The sequence below is a fragment of the Peromyscus californicus genome, unplaced genomic scaffold (genome assembly GCF_007827085.1).
Source record: "Peromyscus californicus insignis strain IS unplaced genomic scaffold, ASM782708v3 Scaffold_15__1_contigs__length_86483966, whole genome shotgun sequence".
NCBI classification, from domain to species: Eukaryota; Metazoa; Chordata; class Mammalia; order Rodentia; family Cricetidae; genus Peromyscus; species Peromyscus californicus.
In genome coordinates this window covers 26,867,880-26,884,024 of record NW_026294447.1, presented here as the reverse complement: position 1 = coordinate 26,884,024, position 16,145 = coordinate 26,867,880, and the positions used below count along the sequence as shown (strand labels likewise).

The following is a 16,145-nucleotide window of genomic DNA, read 5'->3' as shown; positions in this document are numbered from 1 at the left end:
ACTTGAAATATAGCATTTTCACTTGAAGTCTATGTTATCAGATATTAGAACAGTGACGCTTGTTTCCTCATTCCATTTGCTTGAAACACATGTCCCATCGTTTGACCTAAGACTGCATCTGCCTTTGGTGGTGAGCTACATTTCCTGGAGGCAAAAATAGGTGGATCCTCTCTTTTAAACTAATCACTACCCTGTGTCTTTTGAATGGAGAACTGACATCACTCACACTCGGAGTTGTTATTAAAGGATGTGTACTGTGTTTCTTGTCATTTTGTTGATTTGCGGTACTTGGTGTTTGTGTTTGTGTTTTTCTCATTTGCTTACCTATACTGGAGCATGGATTGCTCTTCACTGTAGCTTCGTGGATGTGTTGGCTTTTCTTCCAGTCCAAAGGATTCCTCCACATATCTTCTGTAGCACTAGCTTAAGGGTTATGAATTCTTTTACTTCTTTTACTTTGGAAATTTTTTAGTACTACTTCAGTTATGACAGAGTTTTGCTGGGTATAGTAAGCTGGGTTGACTGCTGTTTTCTTTCTGAGCTTGAAAATCAAAGTTTCTGTTGAGAAATCGCCTCTTGTTCTGATGAGCCCTCCCCACCCCACACTTTATATATGACTTGGTGTTTCTCCCTTGCAGGTTTGGGTGTATTTTCCTTGTTCTATATATTTATTAGTTTAATATTAACACAACGTGGGAAGGCTCCTTTCTGGTCTTGTCTACTCAGTGTTCTAAATGTTGCCTGGATAGACATCTCTTCCCCTAGATTTGGGAAATGATCTGCTGTGATCTTTTTTTTTAATTGAAAATGTTTTCTAAGCCTTTAGACTGAAGTTGTTCTTCTCTAACTCTGTGTGTTTTGTAGCAATTTCTTCCAAATTGTAACACTCCCTCTTGGAGGGAAGGAAAGCAGCAGAAGCTTGAAGGTCTCAGAACTGAGGAAGCCACAAGGGCCCACAGCTCCTCCCTTCTATCACACAAGCAGTAACTCCTGTTGGAGAAAGACTCTCCTAGTGCCTGTGGGTTGTGCGGGCAGCTCCGGAATGCAGCTTTCATGGAGATAGACTCTTCCCCCTGCCTGTGGGTTATACGGGGAGCTCCGGGATACAGTTTTCATGAGTCACTGCCCATGAAGAATGGGCATTTCAGTGATTCAGCTGTCTTTGAGTCATCCATTTTCCTGTTACCCCAGTAAACTCGCTGGCTCACTAAGCTGCACTGCAGTGGAATCATTTCTTTGGTCTCTAGTGCCCTATCTGGAGTGGATAGGCATGTACTCAGGTACCCCTAGGAAAGATCACTCAGTATGAATCACGGATTTAGTTTTTCCATAGTGCCCTGTAGACCTCAAAGTTTTCATTCATGTATTTATTTTTATTAACTTATCTTTGTAGTTAACCAAATGTTCCAATTCCTGTATGTTGTTTTCAAGTCCTGGTAATCTGTTTACCCCATAGATCCATCCTATTGGTGAATCTTTTCACATAACTTTTTATTTACCTTCTTCAACTTTTTCATTTCCAGTTTCTTTATTTTACTATTTCTCTTTATTGAATTCTACTTTCATATCCAATATTGATTTCCTTATTTCAGTCATCTTTTTTGTTGTTGTTATCTTGGGATTTATTCAGGAGTTTGTGTCCTTTTTGAGTTCTTTGAACATAATTCATAATAATTCTTTTGAATTCCTTGTCTGGGATTTCATCTAACTCTCTTTCATTGGGAGGCCATGGGTGGGACTGGTCATTTCTGGAGCAGTGGTGTTACCTTGTTTTTTCACATTGCTTGTGTTTTCGTGTTGAGACTTGCACCTGGAGTTGACCATTGGGTGATTTTTTTTTTTTTTTGGTTTTTTGAGACAAGGTTTCTCTGTGTAGCTTTGCGCCTTTCCTGGAACTCACTTGGTAGCCCAGGCTGACCTCGAACTCACAGAGATCCGCCTGCCTCTGCCTCCCGAGTGCTGGAATTAAAGGCGTGTGCCACCACCACCCGGCTTGGGTGATATTTTTTTAATTATAATTATTTTAGTGAAACTGGTTGCAATGTTCAAGACAGATTATGGTGCTGTAAGGTTGAGGCACCATCCTTCTATGCTATACCAGTGTTCGGGACATCAGACCCAATTCCTAGTACTCCCCTAAGAGTAGAGTAAGCACATTGTGAAAGTCATAGTGTTAGTCAAACAGAATCAACCCCCTCTTCAGCTCTCAACATTTGAAGAAGTAAAGGAAGAGAACTAGAAGTGTACACAATAAGAGTGTAAGGTGCAAGTGTGAAGGAAAAAGTGAGTCTGCTGAGTAGAGAGAGGGAAAAGTAAATAGAAGGTAGAGACAACAGGGAAAAGAGAGAGAAATGGGGTAACTCGGACCAAGGGTTAAATAATGAGGGGGAGGCGAGAAAGTGCAATCAGATAACCCCAAACGGTCCCAGCTCTGAGAAGGCTGAGACACACGAAGCCCACAGACGAGGCTAGCTCGCCTTCTGGGGGAAAGCTTATCAATGGAAAAACAAAAGAAGAGAAAGAGTAGTGAAAAAATAAAGACAAAAAAGGAGGGGGTAGTGAGAACAGAACAGGACAGAGCTGGCCTGTAAAACTGCCATGGATATCACACAGAAGTGGAGGGAGCTGGGTGGGAGGCACTCGGTCTGAACGGTCAGTCTCCTCACTGCTCCAGCCTCATCCTCCTGTTCCTTCCATGGCTCCCCGATGCCTGTCACACCCCTGGGCAGTCTTTTGCACAGATGTTTCAAGGGCGTCCTTCAAGGTATTGGGTTATGAATGCTGTTCTCGGTGCTAGACGGTCCTTTATAAGGCTATAAGGGTCACAAATGCTGGCCCTCTTTCTTCACAGGTTTCAAGTGCAGGCCCTAACCACTGGGCAGTCCTTACTGGTGTCAGGTACACTACCAGGAGCCTATATCTACATCCCCCGGAGATGGCACCGTCCAGGTTCCCCCTCGCTGAATACTGCACAGTTCCCATTTGAAGTTTCTTCCCCATAATTGGGAGGTATTCTGGTCAGTTTTCAGCGTTTTGTAGTGGCATTTGCTCAGAGTTTCCTAGGAGTGCAGTTCCCCAGTGCCTGGACCAGCAGGGGGCATTTTTTGTTGTTGTTGTTTTTCGAGACAGGGTTTCTCTGTGTAGCTTTGCTCCTTTCCTGGAACTCACTTTGTAGACCAGGCTGGCCTTGAACTCACAGAGATCCTCTTGCCTCTGCCTCCCGAGTGCTGGGATTAAAGGCGTGTGCCACCAGCGCCCGGCAAGGGAGCATTTTAAAATAGCGTCCCACTGTGGCTCCACTTGACTGCTTGCTCGTTTGTTTTTTCATGACCATCTCCTTGCTCAGGTAGAATGCTGGCGAGAGAGTTTTTCATTTACAGCCCAAATAGTCTTCCCTCCTCCTTCTTTTTCTGCCCTCTCTTTAAAACGTCTGTTACTGAGAGTGGAGTACAGAATTTCTGAAGCTGTCTGTCTTATGCCGCGGCTCTGGTCACCTGGTCACTTCCTGTCTCTGGGAAGGGAGAACTCCGGAGACCACACTGACCCCTCCGGGATGGACTCCAGATGTTTTTCTATTCTGCTCTGCAACATTTTCTATTTTGCTTTGATATTAAACTAGAGATGTTTGGCTCTTCACTGCCTATTCTAAAAGCTGTTGTCAACTTTCTCCTGTATGCTTTCTGGAGATTGTAGCAGACTGTGTTGCTTTGTTGTCTACTGTCTGCAAAAATCGCCAGCAGACGTTTTTAACAGAAATAACAAGCTAATTCTAAAATATTTTCAAGTGCCCTAAAAAATCATCAAAATAATTTTCAAAAGGAAAAACAAATCTAGAATAATTTTCAAAAGGAAAAACAAATCTAGACAATTTGCAGTATCCGGTTTCAAAACTTACTACAGGGCCAAGCATGATGGAACATGTCTGTAAAGCCAGCCCTTGGGAGACAAAGACGGGGATCACAGTCAGGTTAGTCCAGGCTACATGGTGAGACCCTGTCTTAAACACAAACACAAAGAAACAAGGCCGACATTACTACAGTAAGCTACTGTAGTGGAGAATAGGGCCCTGGGAAGTCACCGTCCTGAGTGAATGGAGCCGCTCACCAAAGTGCGCATGCCATCTACTGCAGACTGCAGAACACACACTGGTTCTGTATTGTCCCATGGCAGATCTCCGTGGCTGCTCTGAGGGAGAGACAGAGAGCAGGTGTGGATGACCGAGTGAGCAGAAACAGCAATTCAATCATCTTGATTGTAGCAATTGTTTCAAGGGTGCGAATCTCTGTCAAAATTCCTCAAACTGTAGACCTGTGTGGATTTTACAGCCTATAGACTACACCATTGTGTGGCTTACTGCTTATAAACCATACTACTATTTAAAGTTAGGACAGAGAAGATTGTAAACATTTATATTTGAATGTTTAAAAAAGAAAGAAAAACTATCTCCTTCTAAATTCCTCCAACACAAATCTGCAAAAGGACTCATTGTGTCTGCAGTCTTCAGTAGCAAATAACCCCTGCAGTAAGCTCAGAACACTTTGTTTACTCCCAACTGCAATAGAAACAGCTCTCTGTCCTGAAATTAGATAGATAGACTCCGTCGGGAGTTCTCACCTAATGGTTAAGACTTGTCCAAATCTAGCAGTCCTGGCTCGGGCAGCAGAAATGGTCAGTGATGACATTAATTGCCTCCCCTGTTAGCTTTCACGCCCCCACAGCTGTCCTGATTCCTCACCTCTTTCCCGTATACACCGCCACACACACACACCCACACACACTATTTCCTCGGTTCCTCAAAGCCCAATCTACCTACTTCCACTGGCCGTTTTCACTGTTACCTCCTCTTCTGCCCACGCTCCTTTTCCCACGAAACCTTTTCCTTTAACTCTAATTTAGAGCCTACAGAAGCCCAGAGCCTCCTCCAGCCCTAATCACCTCTCCATGTCAGCCCTAGAGTTGACGCGGACTTTTGTGAAGTTGGAATCTACCAAAGCGGATGAGAGAGAGGGAGTAGCGGCTCACCCCAATCACCACGGCCTCTCCAGAGTCCAAAGGAAATGACCTGCACCCGGGTCCACAGCCTCTGCTCACCTGGATGGTTCAGGTGGTCCAGACCTTCTCCCCGCTGATGGTAACGGGCCAGATGTCCCACAGACCGCTGGGACACACGGCCCAGGCAGGCTCTGCCAACTCAATGGGGAAGAAAGGACCGGCTCCCTGGTCGCCCAGCAACAAGCCCTGCCTCGCGGTTCCAGCACCTGAGCGCTGCACACGCTCCACTCCCAACCCCTGCCACAGTGGAGTCTAGAAATCGGCTTCAGGCCCTGGCCCCAGAGGCTTGAAGCCTTTCAGAGAGGTCTCAGTTCAAGCAGTGGTGGAAATGAATCCCAAAGGGCTGCGGGGTCAGACTTGCTCTTCCCAGATTGACCAACCACCCAGCTTAACGAGCCTTTGCAACCCCTTCTTTCTTTACATCTTCAAAGGAGTAATGTTGGCTTCAGACACACAACCATTTGTTTTTAAAGGAGTATGTCTATATTACCTGTCAATGTGCTGCCGTGTCGCCTGCCCACCATGAGTCCAGCTCTAAAGAGACTCGAACTCTGAGGCATGTGATTCGAGTTTCCGGAACTCACAGAATAATCTTAAATTTGCAACATTCAGTTTTTCTGATGTGATCCATGAAGCAATGATTGGCCTTATCTATTAAAGTTGAATGTACACATATTAATATTCAGCAACCCTGCTAGGAAGAGCAAGAAAAACAGAGAGAGTGTAAATTGTAAACATTTATATTTTAATGTTTTTTTTAACCTAGCCATTTTGTCGGTATGACTAAAAACTGAAACCAACCCAAAAGTTCATCAAAAGCAAAATCCACAAAATAGTAACCATAAAACACAATGCTAATATCAAGGAGGCGAATCAAGCTCACCCTTTGGGAAGAGCGACACAGCAATCTCTCACACCTGCAATATTGGTCAACGAAGCTAGATACAGAGTGGCCCATGTTGTCTGAGTCCGTCACATAGGGTTCAAATCCCAGATCAGGATAAACTATGGCACTTACAGATACACCCTGAGCTTACATATGACAAATAAACATGTCAAAGTGCTCTCCGCAGAAGTCCACACAGTAGTCGTGCTGGCTAGTTTTATGTCAACTTGACACCAGCGAGAGTCACTGGAGAGGAAGGAGACTCAACTGAGAAAATGACTCTGAGAGAGAGGCTGCAGGCAAGCCTGTAGGGCATTTTCTTAACTGAAAATGATTAGTGGGGGAGGGTGACCCCTGGGCTGGTGATCCTGGGTTCTATAAGAAAGCAAGCTGAGCAAGCCATGATGAGCAGGCCAGTAAGCAGCACCCCTCTATGGCATCTCCATCAGCTCCTGCTTCTAGGTTCTGGCCATTTTGAGTTCCTGTCCTGACTTCCTTCCTTTCCGTAATGAACAGTGATGTGGAGGAGTAAGCCAAAATAAACCCTTTCCTCCCCAAGTGGCTTTGGCCATGGTATTTCATCACAGCAATAGAAACCTTAACTAAAACAGTAGTCATCTTGGGAGAGGGAGAGTGATGTTGATTAAGTACTTTGGGGAGTCTTGGGGAGGGCTGGGTTTGTAATGTTCTGTTTTTAATCTAGTTGGTAGCTAATTGGGTTTTGTGAGTGTGCTAAGTATGCTATTGCATTCTGTTTACTCACTTACTTTTAAAGGAAGAAAAAAAAAAGAAAACCCAATTTAGCATTAGTATAAATTGAAGTGCTTTATTTAGTACCTGGCACTTAGACTCTCAAATGTGTGTTACCACTCTGCTTTCTACCAACCCACCCATCACAAATACTCAATGACTTCAAAGTCATCACAGATGGTGACTTCTTAAGGTCCTCTATGAAGCTCCAGACACTGGAAGGAGACAACATAAACTGGTCCAGATGCTTGGGAGAGAAGAATGCTCTATCCTCTACAACTACGTGAGGCCAGAAACAACCCAATTGTGCAAGTATACTCTGGCATTCTCGGGACTTGGGAGAGAAACTACAGTTTCAGAAAAGCAGGCAGGGTTTCTTCACCCTCATCTCTAAGATGGAGATAATAAGTGCAGCTCTTCACAGCTGATGGTTTCTAGTGGGGGAGAGAGGGGGCTTCCGTTTCATTAAGAGGCTGGCCACTGGATGTTTGACATGCTCCAATGAGTATGGGGAACAGCACAAAAGGGACTGGTGGGTTTTACTTGTTTGTCTACTTTGTTTTTCTTTGGGAGGGAGTGCAGGCGTGGGAGGGTGGACCTGGGAGGAATGGAAAGCAAGTGTGATTGGGGTACATTGTAGGAAATTCCCAAAGAATTAACAAAATCGTATGTTGGGGGCGGGACCGAGGCGGATAATACTTTTACCCGGCAGGTTTGTTTCACTCCCTCACAGGGTACCTTCAAAAATGATTGCTGAATGCTCACAAATGAGAAGCATTCTGCAGAAGGCGGCTCACCATCCCTGCGGTGGCATGGCATTGGTCACGTGACTCCAAATGCTCCGAGAATGCTACATGAGGACGGCTGCACTGTATGTGCGGATGCAGCCTAGTTAGGACAACAGTGAATGCTTTTTCTGTGCTCAGCATCTCAGCTTTCACAGCTCCCAAGTACTCAGGTGTTCACACCATAAGAAAATACAACCCATGAGCTAAGTAGTATTATTTTCATTGAATAAGTAAGGTGGTGGTGTTCAAAAAGACAAGAATTTCACTGGAAGTCCTTAGGTGGTCCTATGTTAGGAACCTCTATTCTAGGTCTGATTCTACAAAAACAAAAACAGAAAGGAAAGTAGGGGGTTTGTTATTTAGTCTTACTTCTTTTTCTATTGCTGTGAAGAGGCATCACGACGAAGGCAACTTATAAAAGAAAGCGTTTAATTAGGGGCTGGCTTACAGTTTCAGAGGGTGAGTCCATGACCATCACGCTGGGAGCATGGTGACAGGCAAGCAGTCATGGCACTGGAGTAGTAGCTGAGAGCTTATGTCTTATCCACAAGTTGGAGGCAGAGAGAGAGAGAGAGAGGCTGAGTCAGGCCTGGACTCTTGAAACCTCAAAGCTCACTTTCAGTGACACACCTCCTCCAACAAGGCCACACCTCCTAATCCTTCCCAAAACAGTTCTACCAACTAGGGACCAAGCATTCAAATATATGAGCCTGTGGGGGCCACTCTCATTCAAACCACCACAGTGATGTTAGTTATTGATCTAAAGTCTAAAGTCATTTCATATCCATTTTGCATTTTCATACTAAAATGCTAATAACTGTGGGATTATCTTAAAGAGATGGAATTTGACTCTGAAGAGCAGAATAAAATTACTCAAGCATTCATTGAAATTCTATGATATAACCGAATCCTTGTTACTCACCAATGTCTATCTACTAGTTCTTTTGTTATTTGCTCTTGGAAGCACATCTGGTTCATACACAGGAAGCCATGGGAGACTCACTATAACATCTCAGCTTCTATACTTCCAAAGTGTCACAGCAGAATGGTGTCCAAATTCAGTTCTCTAGATAGAGAACTCAAGGTTTTTCATAATTAGAGCCTGCCCAAAGGTTCAAAGATTTGGAAAATAGAGGTATGTCTTTACTTTATATTCTGGACAAACATTGTTTCAAACTGGATGAAAGATTTTTGAATTGTGTAATGAAGACTTATAAGCATCAAACCACAGAACTCATGGGGTTCTAATTCTATGTAGTTAAAATAAACAAAAAATGTGATGCAATTAAGAACCTGGTGAAAATCTGAACACTTACGGCAGACATGAAATCACAGATGAGGACTTGAGGTGTAGCTCAGTGACAGAGCATTTATCTAGCATGTACAAGTCCCAGGGTTAATTTCCAGCATCATAAAATAGCCCTGTAGATGAGAAATAGACGGAGGATCAAATTTTTTTTTCAAAGCTAAAATAGATGTGAACAGGCCATTCTACAATGAAGAAATACTGTGGTCACTAGACACATATCCAACCCACTAATAAACAGAGAAATAGAAATTAAAACAATGATTGCAAATGTTACCATCCAAATTTCAGTTAGTAATGGAGTGTGTACGGGTTAATATTGACCATCAACTTCACAGGAGCTAGATCAACAAGGAAGAAGGCCTCTGGACACGTCTGTGCAAGATCGTCTAGATTAAGTTCACTGTAGGTGGCGTCATTCTGGACTGCAGAGGCAATGTGACCAGCCAGCCTCCTGCCCCTGTCACAATTCCTTCTGCTGCCAAGTTTCCCTACCATAATGGAATGTACCAAATTGTGAGATGGAATAAGTGTTTCCTTCCTTCTTTTCTTCCTTCCTTCCTTCCTTCCTCCCTTCCTTCATTCATTCAATTGCTTCTTGTCAGGTATTTTCTCACAGTAACAAGCAAAGTGGCTAATACAGAGTATTAGGGTGTGTAAGGGAACAGGGTGTGTAAGGGAACAGGATGACCCAGAGATTTTTAACAGCATGCTGCTAGATGTCAGGGGACAACATAAATTAAAGTCCTAACTACTTAAGTATCTTCTAACTCAAAAATTGCACCTTTATGACCCTTTTCAAAGTAGAGATGTACAAAACTTTTAAATATTGAAGTTTTTTTTTCTTTTTGGTTTGTTGTTTATTTTTCAGATAGACTCTTGCTAGTTGCACAGACTGGCTTGAACCAACTCATAATCTCAAGTAAGCCTCCTATCCCAGGCTTTCTATTAGCTACAGCTCTCCATGAGTCTAAAGCTGTGAGCCATCATGATTGCTGTGGAGCATTGTTTTAATCATTAGTAAACAAAACTATTGCCTTAAATTTAATACCATTGGTGCTAGAGAGATGGCTCAGCACTTAAAAGTACTTGTTCTTGCAGAAGGCCTAGGCCTAGGTTTGGTTCCCAGCACCCACATATTTGTTCACGACAACCCATAACTCCAGGTTCTGAGAATCTGATGTCTTCTGACCCCTGTGGGTATGAAGCTGCACATGCTGCATATGATACATGCAGGCAAAAATAATCATACATATCAAGTAAAATAAATGCAAGTGTTTTTAAATTTAGTATCCTTAATGTCTAGTATGGTGTCAAATACACAGAATTCTCATTAATGGTTGCACCCAAGTAACATCACCAACCTAGTATTAGTTAATATTGAATTGTTATCAAGTCACTGTAGCTGGAGTTTTTCTCTCCGAGTCCTGCCAATCCCCAGCAGTTCCGTAGCCCACTTATAAAATAAACATACAGACGCTTATATTATTTAAACTGCTCGGCCATTAGCTCAGGCCTACCATTGTCTAGCTCTTACTCTTATACTCAGCCCATTTCTGTTAATCTATATGTCGCCACGTGTTCCGTGGCTTTACCTGATGCCTTTACATGATGCTCCCTGGACAGCAGGGTGGCGTCTCCTCCTCCCAACCTTCCTGTTCTCTCAATTCTCCTCTCTGCTAGTCCCGCCTATACTTCCTGCCTGGCTACTGGCCAATCAGTGTTTTATTTATCAATCAATCATCCACAGCACTTCCCTTTTTTCTTTTTTTCAAAAAGGAAGGCTTTAACTTTAACATAGTAAAATTATATATAACAAAACAATTATTAAGCAAGGATTACAATTATAATATTAAAGAAGATATCCTATCAATCTTATATTTGTGAGTCTAAGGTTTTATATCTAACTTATCTTTTATCATAACTGAGGAAATTATAACTATCTAGTCTTCAACTACATCAAAGACCCCAGAAGGATATACTATTACCTGAGAAACAGGAGAAGGATGTAAGAAACTTTCGGGAGTTTTGCAGGGTAGACAGAGACAGCTGGTAGCCTGGACAGTCACCTAATGTTCCTTTGTAAAGTTGGGGCATCTGTCTTCAGCCCACAGGCCTAGAGTCTCTCAGTCATTTCTCTCTGTGTCCTGTAGAATGTCTGACAGTTTTCTCTGAGAAGCAGGAACCTGAAGGACCATTTCGCCAAGCAAAGTTCAGTGGTCACCTTCCTATGGGTCCTGCATGTCCAGTTGATCAAGCAGTCCAGGCAAGAACAGTTTTTTGCCCAAATAGCTATTTTTGCCAAGGTGAAGATAAACTCCATATGGAGTGTCTTTGATGCCCATCCTCCTCTCTGAAGTAAATTCTGTGCTGCCAGGAGCAGGCATGTCTCACTGTCCAGAAAGTCTAAATTTTTAAAACATTTTAAATGCCATATTCTGTAGGTCTTTGAAGTATTTGAAGATTACCTAGCTAATTGAATTATATCTATGTATACCTAGAAAACAACATGACTATAAGTTTGACTATCATAGAAGACTAATTATTAATCTATATTTCTTAATTATCCATTACAATTTAAATGAGTTACATAAGCATAATACCTCAAAAGAGAATAGAAATATATATACAGTATAACAAAATTAAGTTTAAACTTGTATCAATAAACTAAAATCCATAGCAATGTAAAACATTTTAAACAAGTTGCTCTTTAAAAGTAGATTCAATAATTTACCCTTTCATCCTATCATATCTATATCAAGTCACAGGCCTGAAGAGAATTGAACTCTAAATAGAACTAAATATTGTTATCAAGTCACTGTAAATCAACATGTAAATGAGCATCTCCTATAAGCTGGACTTAGTTCATGGTTTGGTTACATTAATACAACTTTGCAGAAGCCTCAATCCTTGCTTTGCAGCAAGGTCACTTTAGCTAAGGTCCAAACAGTCTTGGATAATATTAATATTTGGTTTGGGCTTTAAGTGTTTTAGCAATGATATCAAATACATTTCACCAAATTAAAGGGATGAGTATAAAACAGATTGTCTCCAAATTTGCTCCAATGCTAAACCCAGAGGCAGCCTTGCCTTCAAGAGCACAGTCACCCTAGACATCCCCATGCCTGCACCTCCACCTCAAGACTGTGAAAAGAAACAGGTCGAAACTGTATGAGTTACATTATTAAAAGGATGGCACAGGACATAACCGAAGACTGGTTCTTCTCTCCCTTCAGATCTCCAGAGGAAACAATGGCCTGCTTGAAAGACAAAGTAGGGTTGGAATAAAGAGAGTTCAAATAATTATTTGCACAACCGTGGGTAGAATTAGAGAAGGTCATCCATGTCTAACAACACTGAACGGGTATCACATTGGGGTTTCGCAGAGCCTGGTGTGAGCAAGAGTGCAAGAGAGGCTGCCCAGGAGGGAGAGGATTGAAGGGCAAAGCCAGGAAAGTAAGTGAAGGCAGAAACAGGAACTCTCACCTCTCTGCTCTTTCCCCAAATTTCTGTACCATTGCCCTACATCAGCCAAATCCAACGGGGAGCCCCAAAGTCAGGAAAGCTACACAACATGGTCCATTCCCTTCCTGGGGGTAACATCCAGAAGAATCTTTGTCCAAATGTTTCCTATATTGTTATTACCCACTCCACCCCCCATGGAAGTGTACATGCTGTGAGGCGATTTCCCCTTCCTAAGGGGCACCCTAGCGCAGACTGCCTCCAGTCTTCTCCAGCAATACTGGTCACTACTCTTACCCTGTGGTGGCCTCATATGCCAGTCTTTCCCCAGGCCCTGAACTCTGAGGTGGGTTTAACAACTCAGCTTGTAGAGTTCAGGAACAGACCTCAGGAAGCCAGCCTATTCTTCCCCGGGGTGTCTCAGAAGTCTGGCGCCGGGTCTGATCTCAGTGTTCTTAGGTGAGATAAAAATAGCAAGCACAGAGCAGAAAGAAAACTCTGAGTAAAGCGACCCATTGAAAAGAAAAGATACAAATAAGCAGGTGTACTTGGCTGAGAATTAAGGATTTATTTTTCTTGGAGGTAGGGGCTGACATTTAGCATTCCACTTACATTTCAGTCCTCCAAAGGGCTTTGCTTAGATGGGTTCCAAGCATGGTAATGCACTAGAGATTTTGCTGAGTTTGAGGTCAGAACCATTCTTTTTCTGAAGGTAGGTATGTAAGACAGTTGTACCGGCTTTGTAGCCTAAACATTGAGCTTTGAGAACCAATGCCTGGTTTGTGCTTAGAAAAACTAACAGCTCTCCCCGAGTAAGCTGTAAAAACAGACGCTGCATTTAGCCAGAGATCATTGCCTCGGACTTCTGGGTACCAGCCCACTTTCTGGTACTCACCTCCCCCAATACCAACCCAAGAAAAATTAATAAACTTTGAAGATGTGCTGCTTTTCTGTTCTCCAGTGACAGAAATATTTTATCTGTCCCCATTCTGATTACTCAATGAAGCAGAAGTCAAAAACTTACGAGAGCCTGCACACAGAACGCAGAGCCCTCCTAGCCCACCCAAGCACAGCCTGATATTTGTGTGACATTATTCCTGAAAGCCCCTCCATCCACAACTGAACTCCAGACCTTCCAAATTCCCTCAGTAGGAGGGGTTAATCATTCATGAATCTTCACCCAGCAGCTGACTCTCTGCCTGAGGAAACCCTCTCGTGATTTGTTCTTTCCACACACTGTATTGTTTTTTCTTAATTAAGCTTTAGGACCCCACTAAGCCTTTGGTACACACAAGGTAATATTTATAATCTTTAGTATTTGAAGGATCCACCATGAGTCCAGTATTCCTGCTTCATTTCAGATGGACTTACATTCCTAGAAAGAAACCTCTTTTTTTAAGGGAATTTAAATCAAATAGTCTCAAAGACAGCAAATAAAGATACCTTGCTATAATGACATCTTGGGTTTTGGGGATTTTAGAAAATAGCTAAGCGATACTTCTCTAGATGAATAGTAAATGGTTCCTTCTCACTCTGCCCACGGGGAGGGAAGTGGAATGAGCGAAGTGACAGGAACTAATCAATGACATTCTCACTCAGTTCTCCCTAAATTCAGGTACTGGGGGAACTTTCAGTAGGCTCCACCCGGCTTCTCTTCTCTTCCATTAGCCTTCTTCTCTTTTAGAGGTGCTCCCTGAATCTAAGCCCCATTCAGGCTTTCTCCAGGGCTTACAACAGCCCAGGCAATCTTGAGATTGAGGAAGGAAGCATGCTAATACTCCCAACATCTGTCACTGATCCTGGGCTGGGACAACAGTCTTCAGAACCCAGGGCAGTCAGAGCAGAGCCCTTTCTGAATGTAGGAAAGGGAAAGTAGGGAGGGGAAAATGGGTTCCTCTTGCCTAGCTGGGTTCTGCACAGCAGAGTAGGAGATGCATGCTTGCCCATCATATCTTCATACCTTCAGCCTCTTTCTCCCACAAGGTCCCTGGCAACTTGAGAAAGAGGGAGTTCCAGGTAAGATTCAGGAGATACTAAGGACCTCCTGCCCTGTCCCTACATAAGAAAACCACTGGGGTGGCCAGCAGGGACAGTCCAGGCTGGTCACCACAAACAGAATACATGGAAGGAGAAGGAGAGATCCCCCTAGATGGTAGGCCCACATCATCTCCCTCCCATCCCAGCATCCCATCCTGCCTGTGTACCTGGACCTCTGTGATGCTCTCTCCTACCTTTTGTGGACAGTTTCTTCTGCTGTCAGCTGATACAAAATGAACTCTAATATGCTGATTTTTGACATTGAGAAAAGCAAGGCTCACAGGGAGCCAGTGTCCTGCAGAATCTACATTGGAATTCACGTCTGACTCCAACCCTCAAACTGTCTCTTGCTGCAGTGACCAGCTTTGAAGATGGTGACAGTGAAAACCAGGAAGCATTTTGCCCAGAATTTACCAGGAGAGGTGGACCACAAAGCTAACTGTTCAGCAGGAAGGAAGGAAAGCTTCAGGCACCAATACTTCCAGAAACTTCCCTTTCTGCAACAGTTGCAACAGATGATCCCTCCCAGGCTCATAAGGGTCCCTCATTCCTGGAACAGAAACAAGTCCGTCTCTGTCATGCCAGTCCCTCAACTCAGGCTTTGTTCCCTCCCACACACTGCCAAATCCAGGCACTGAGACCAAGATCACCATTTGGAGGAGGAGAGTACTGCCTGAGCATCTCTCTGCATTCCTGCTGCAGACTTGAGATAGTGGCAGGGTGCTCGGATCCAGACTGCATCCCTGTATAGGCTCCTCAGACTCAGTCCGAATCCCCTCTCGTGTGCTCAGTTCCTCCTTAGTCTCCTGTGAGGGCGACCTGCTTTATCCCCATTCCAGCACCTGCAGGGGTTTTAGAAGGCCCAGAGCCAGTGTAAACTGACCTTCAACCCCATCACTGGGCTTTATTTATTGAAACCACTTCTCTTGGCAGGGGGTGTTGGGGGTGGTCATGGGGAGGTCAGAGGGGAACTGAGATTCACAATAGAAGGTATTTTTTGGCTTGGTGAGAGGAGGGGAATGGGGTAAGGGGAGTGCAATCCACCCAGCCAACTGCACCTTCAAAAGCATTTGCAGGGAGACAAGTCTACATCAGATCTGCTGGATCCTATCCCCCCCCACCCCCCCACCCCCCGATATATAGGGAATCTGGCTCGACCCAAGTTTCAAGGGACTCTTCTTTGACTGAGCAGCACAAGATGCCTGGTGGGAATGGAGGGACCCAGAACACCAGATGTGGCTAGGGGAGTCGCAGCATCCTCAGAAGAGTCTAGAAGAGGAGATGGCCCTGCTTCTTCTCATAATGACTCTCCAAATGCCCATTTCCAAAGCAAATAAAATTTGGGGAGGGAAAATTAACTTGGGGACCCTGTGGTTGTACATCAAAAATACTCCACAGGTGTTAGACTGGTGTTTCGTTAAGAGAAGTCATTAGAAGATGATGAATGGAAGGCAGTACTTTGTAGTCTACAGGTGGAATGATGGGGGGGGGGGGGAGGTCTGGTAGTTCCTGCTCCCTCCAAGGCTCATTGAGAAGTAGGAAGAGAGAGGATCTAGAAGGTGTGTGTCACTGAGCAAACCCTGGCTCCACACGCAGGGCTAACACCCCAGACAGCAGCCAGTGCAGGGTGGAACCCAGCAAGCAGCCTGCGAGTTCTATCTACACCCAGTGTAACCTCAGCCTCAGAACTCTGTTGCCAGATTTTTCCTCCTCCCCACTCCGTGGGCTCAGCTTTATTTATTTGCCAGTTTAGACACATTGAAACCCAGCATTTCCTGTAATGCTCTGAGTAAAACCTTTTGCTTGATGGGAAATGGATGGGGTTTAACTTTTAATCAATATTTCCATTGATACATGCAGCTGC

General features: G+C 43.9%; 1 protein-coding gene across 1 annotated transcript in view; it reads right to left on the bottom strand.

Annotated features, from left to right (window-relative positions):
* Nucleotides 1-16,145, bottom strand: part of Ttc6 (tetratricopeptide repeat domain 6) — a 195,196-nt gene that overhangs the window by 172,958 nt on the left and 6,093 nt on the right. Inside the window, exons 2-6 of the mRNA XM_052738582.1 lie at nucleotides 8,793-8,898; nucleotides 8,399-8,578; nucleotides 7,925-8,015; nucleotides 5,543-5,743; nucleotides 4,105-4,185 (exon numbers count right to left, since the gene is read on the bottom strand). Coding sequence (XP_052594542.1) covers nucleotides 4,105-4,116 — 12 coding nt within the window. The 5' untranslated portion in view covers nucleotides 4,117-4,185; nucleotides 5,543-5,743; nucleotides 7,925-8,015; nucleotides 8,399-8,578; nucleotides 8,793-8,898. The remainder of the gene's footprint in view (nucleotides 1-4,104; nucleotides 4,186-5,542; nucleotides 5,744-7,924; nucleotides 8,016-8,398; nucleotides 8,579-8,792; nucleotides 8,899-16,145) is intronic.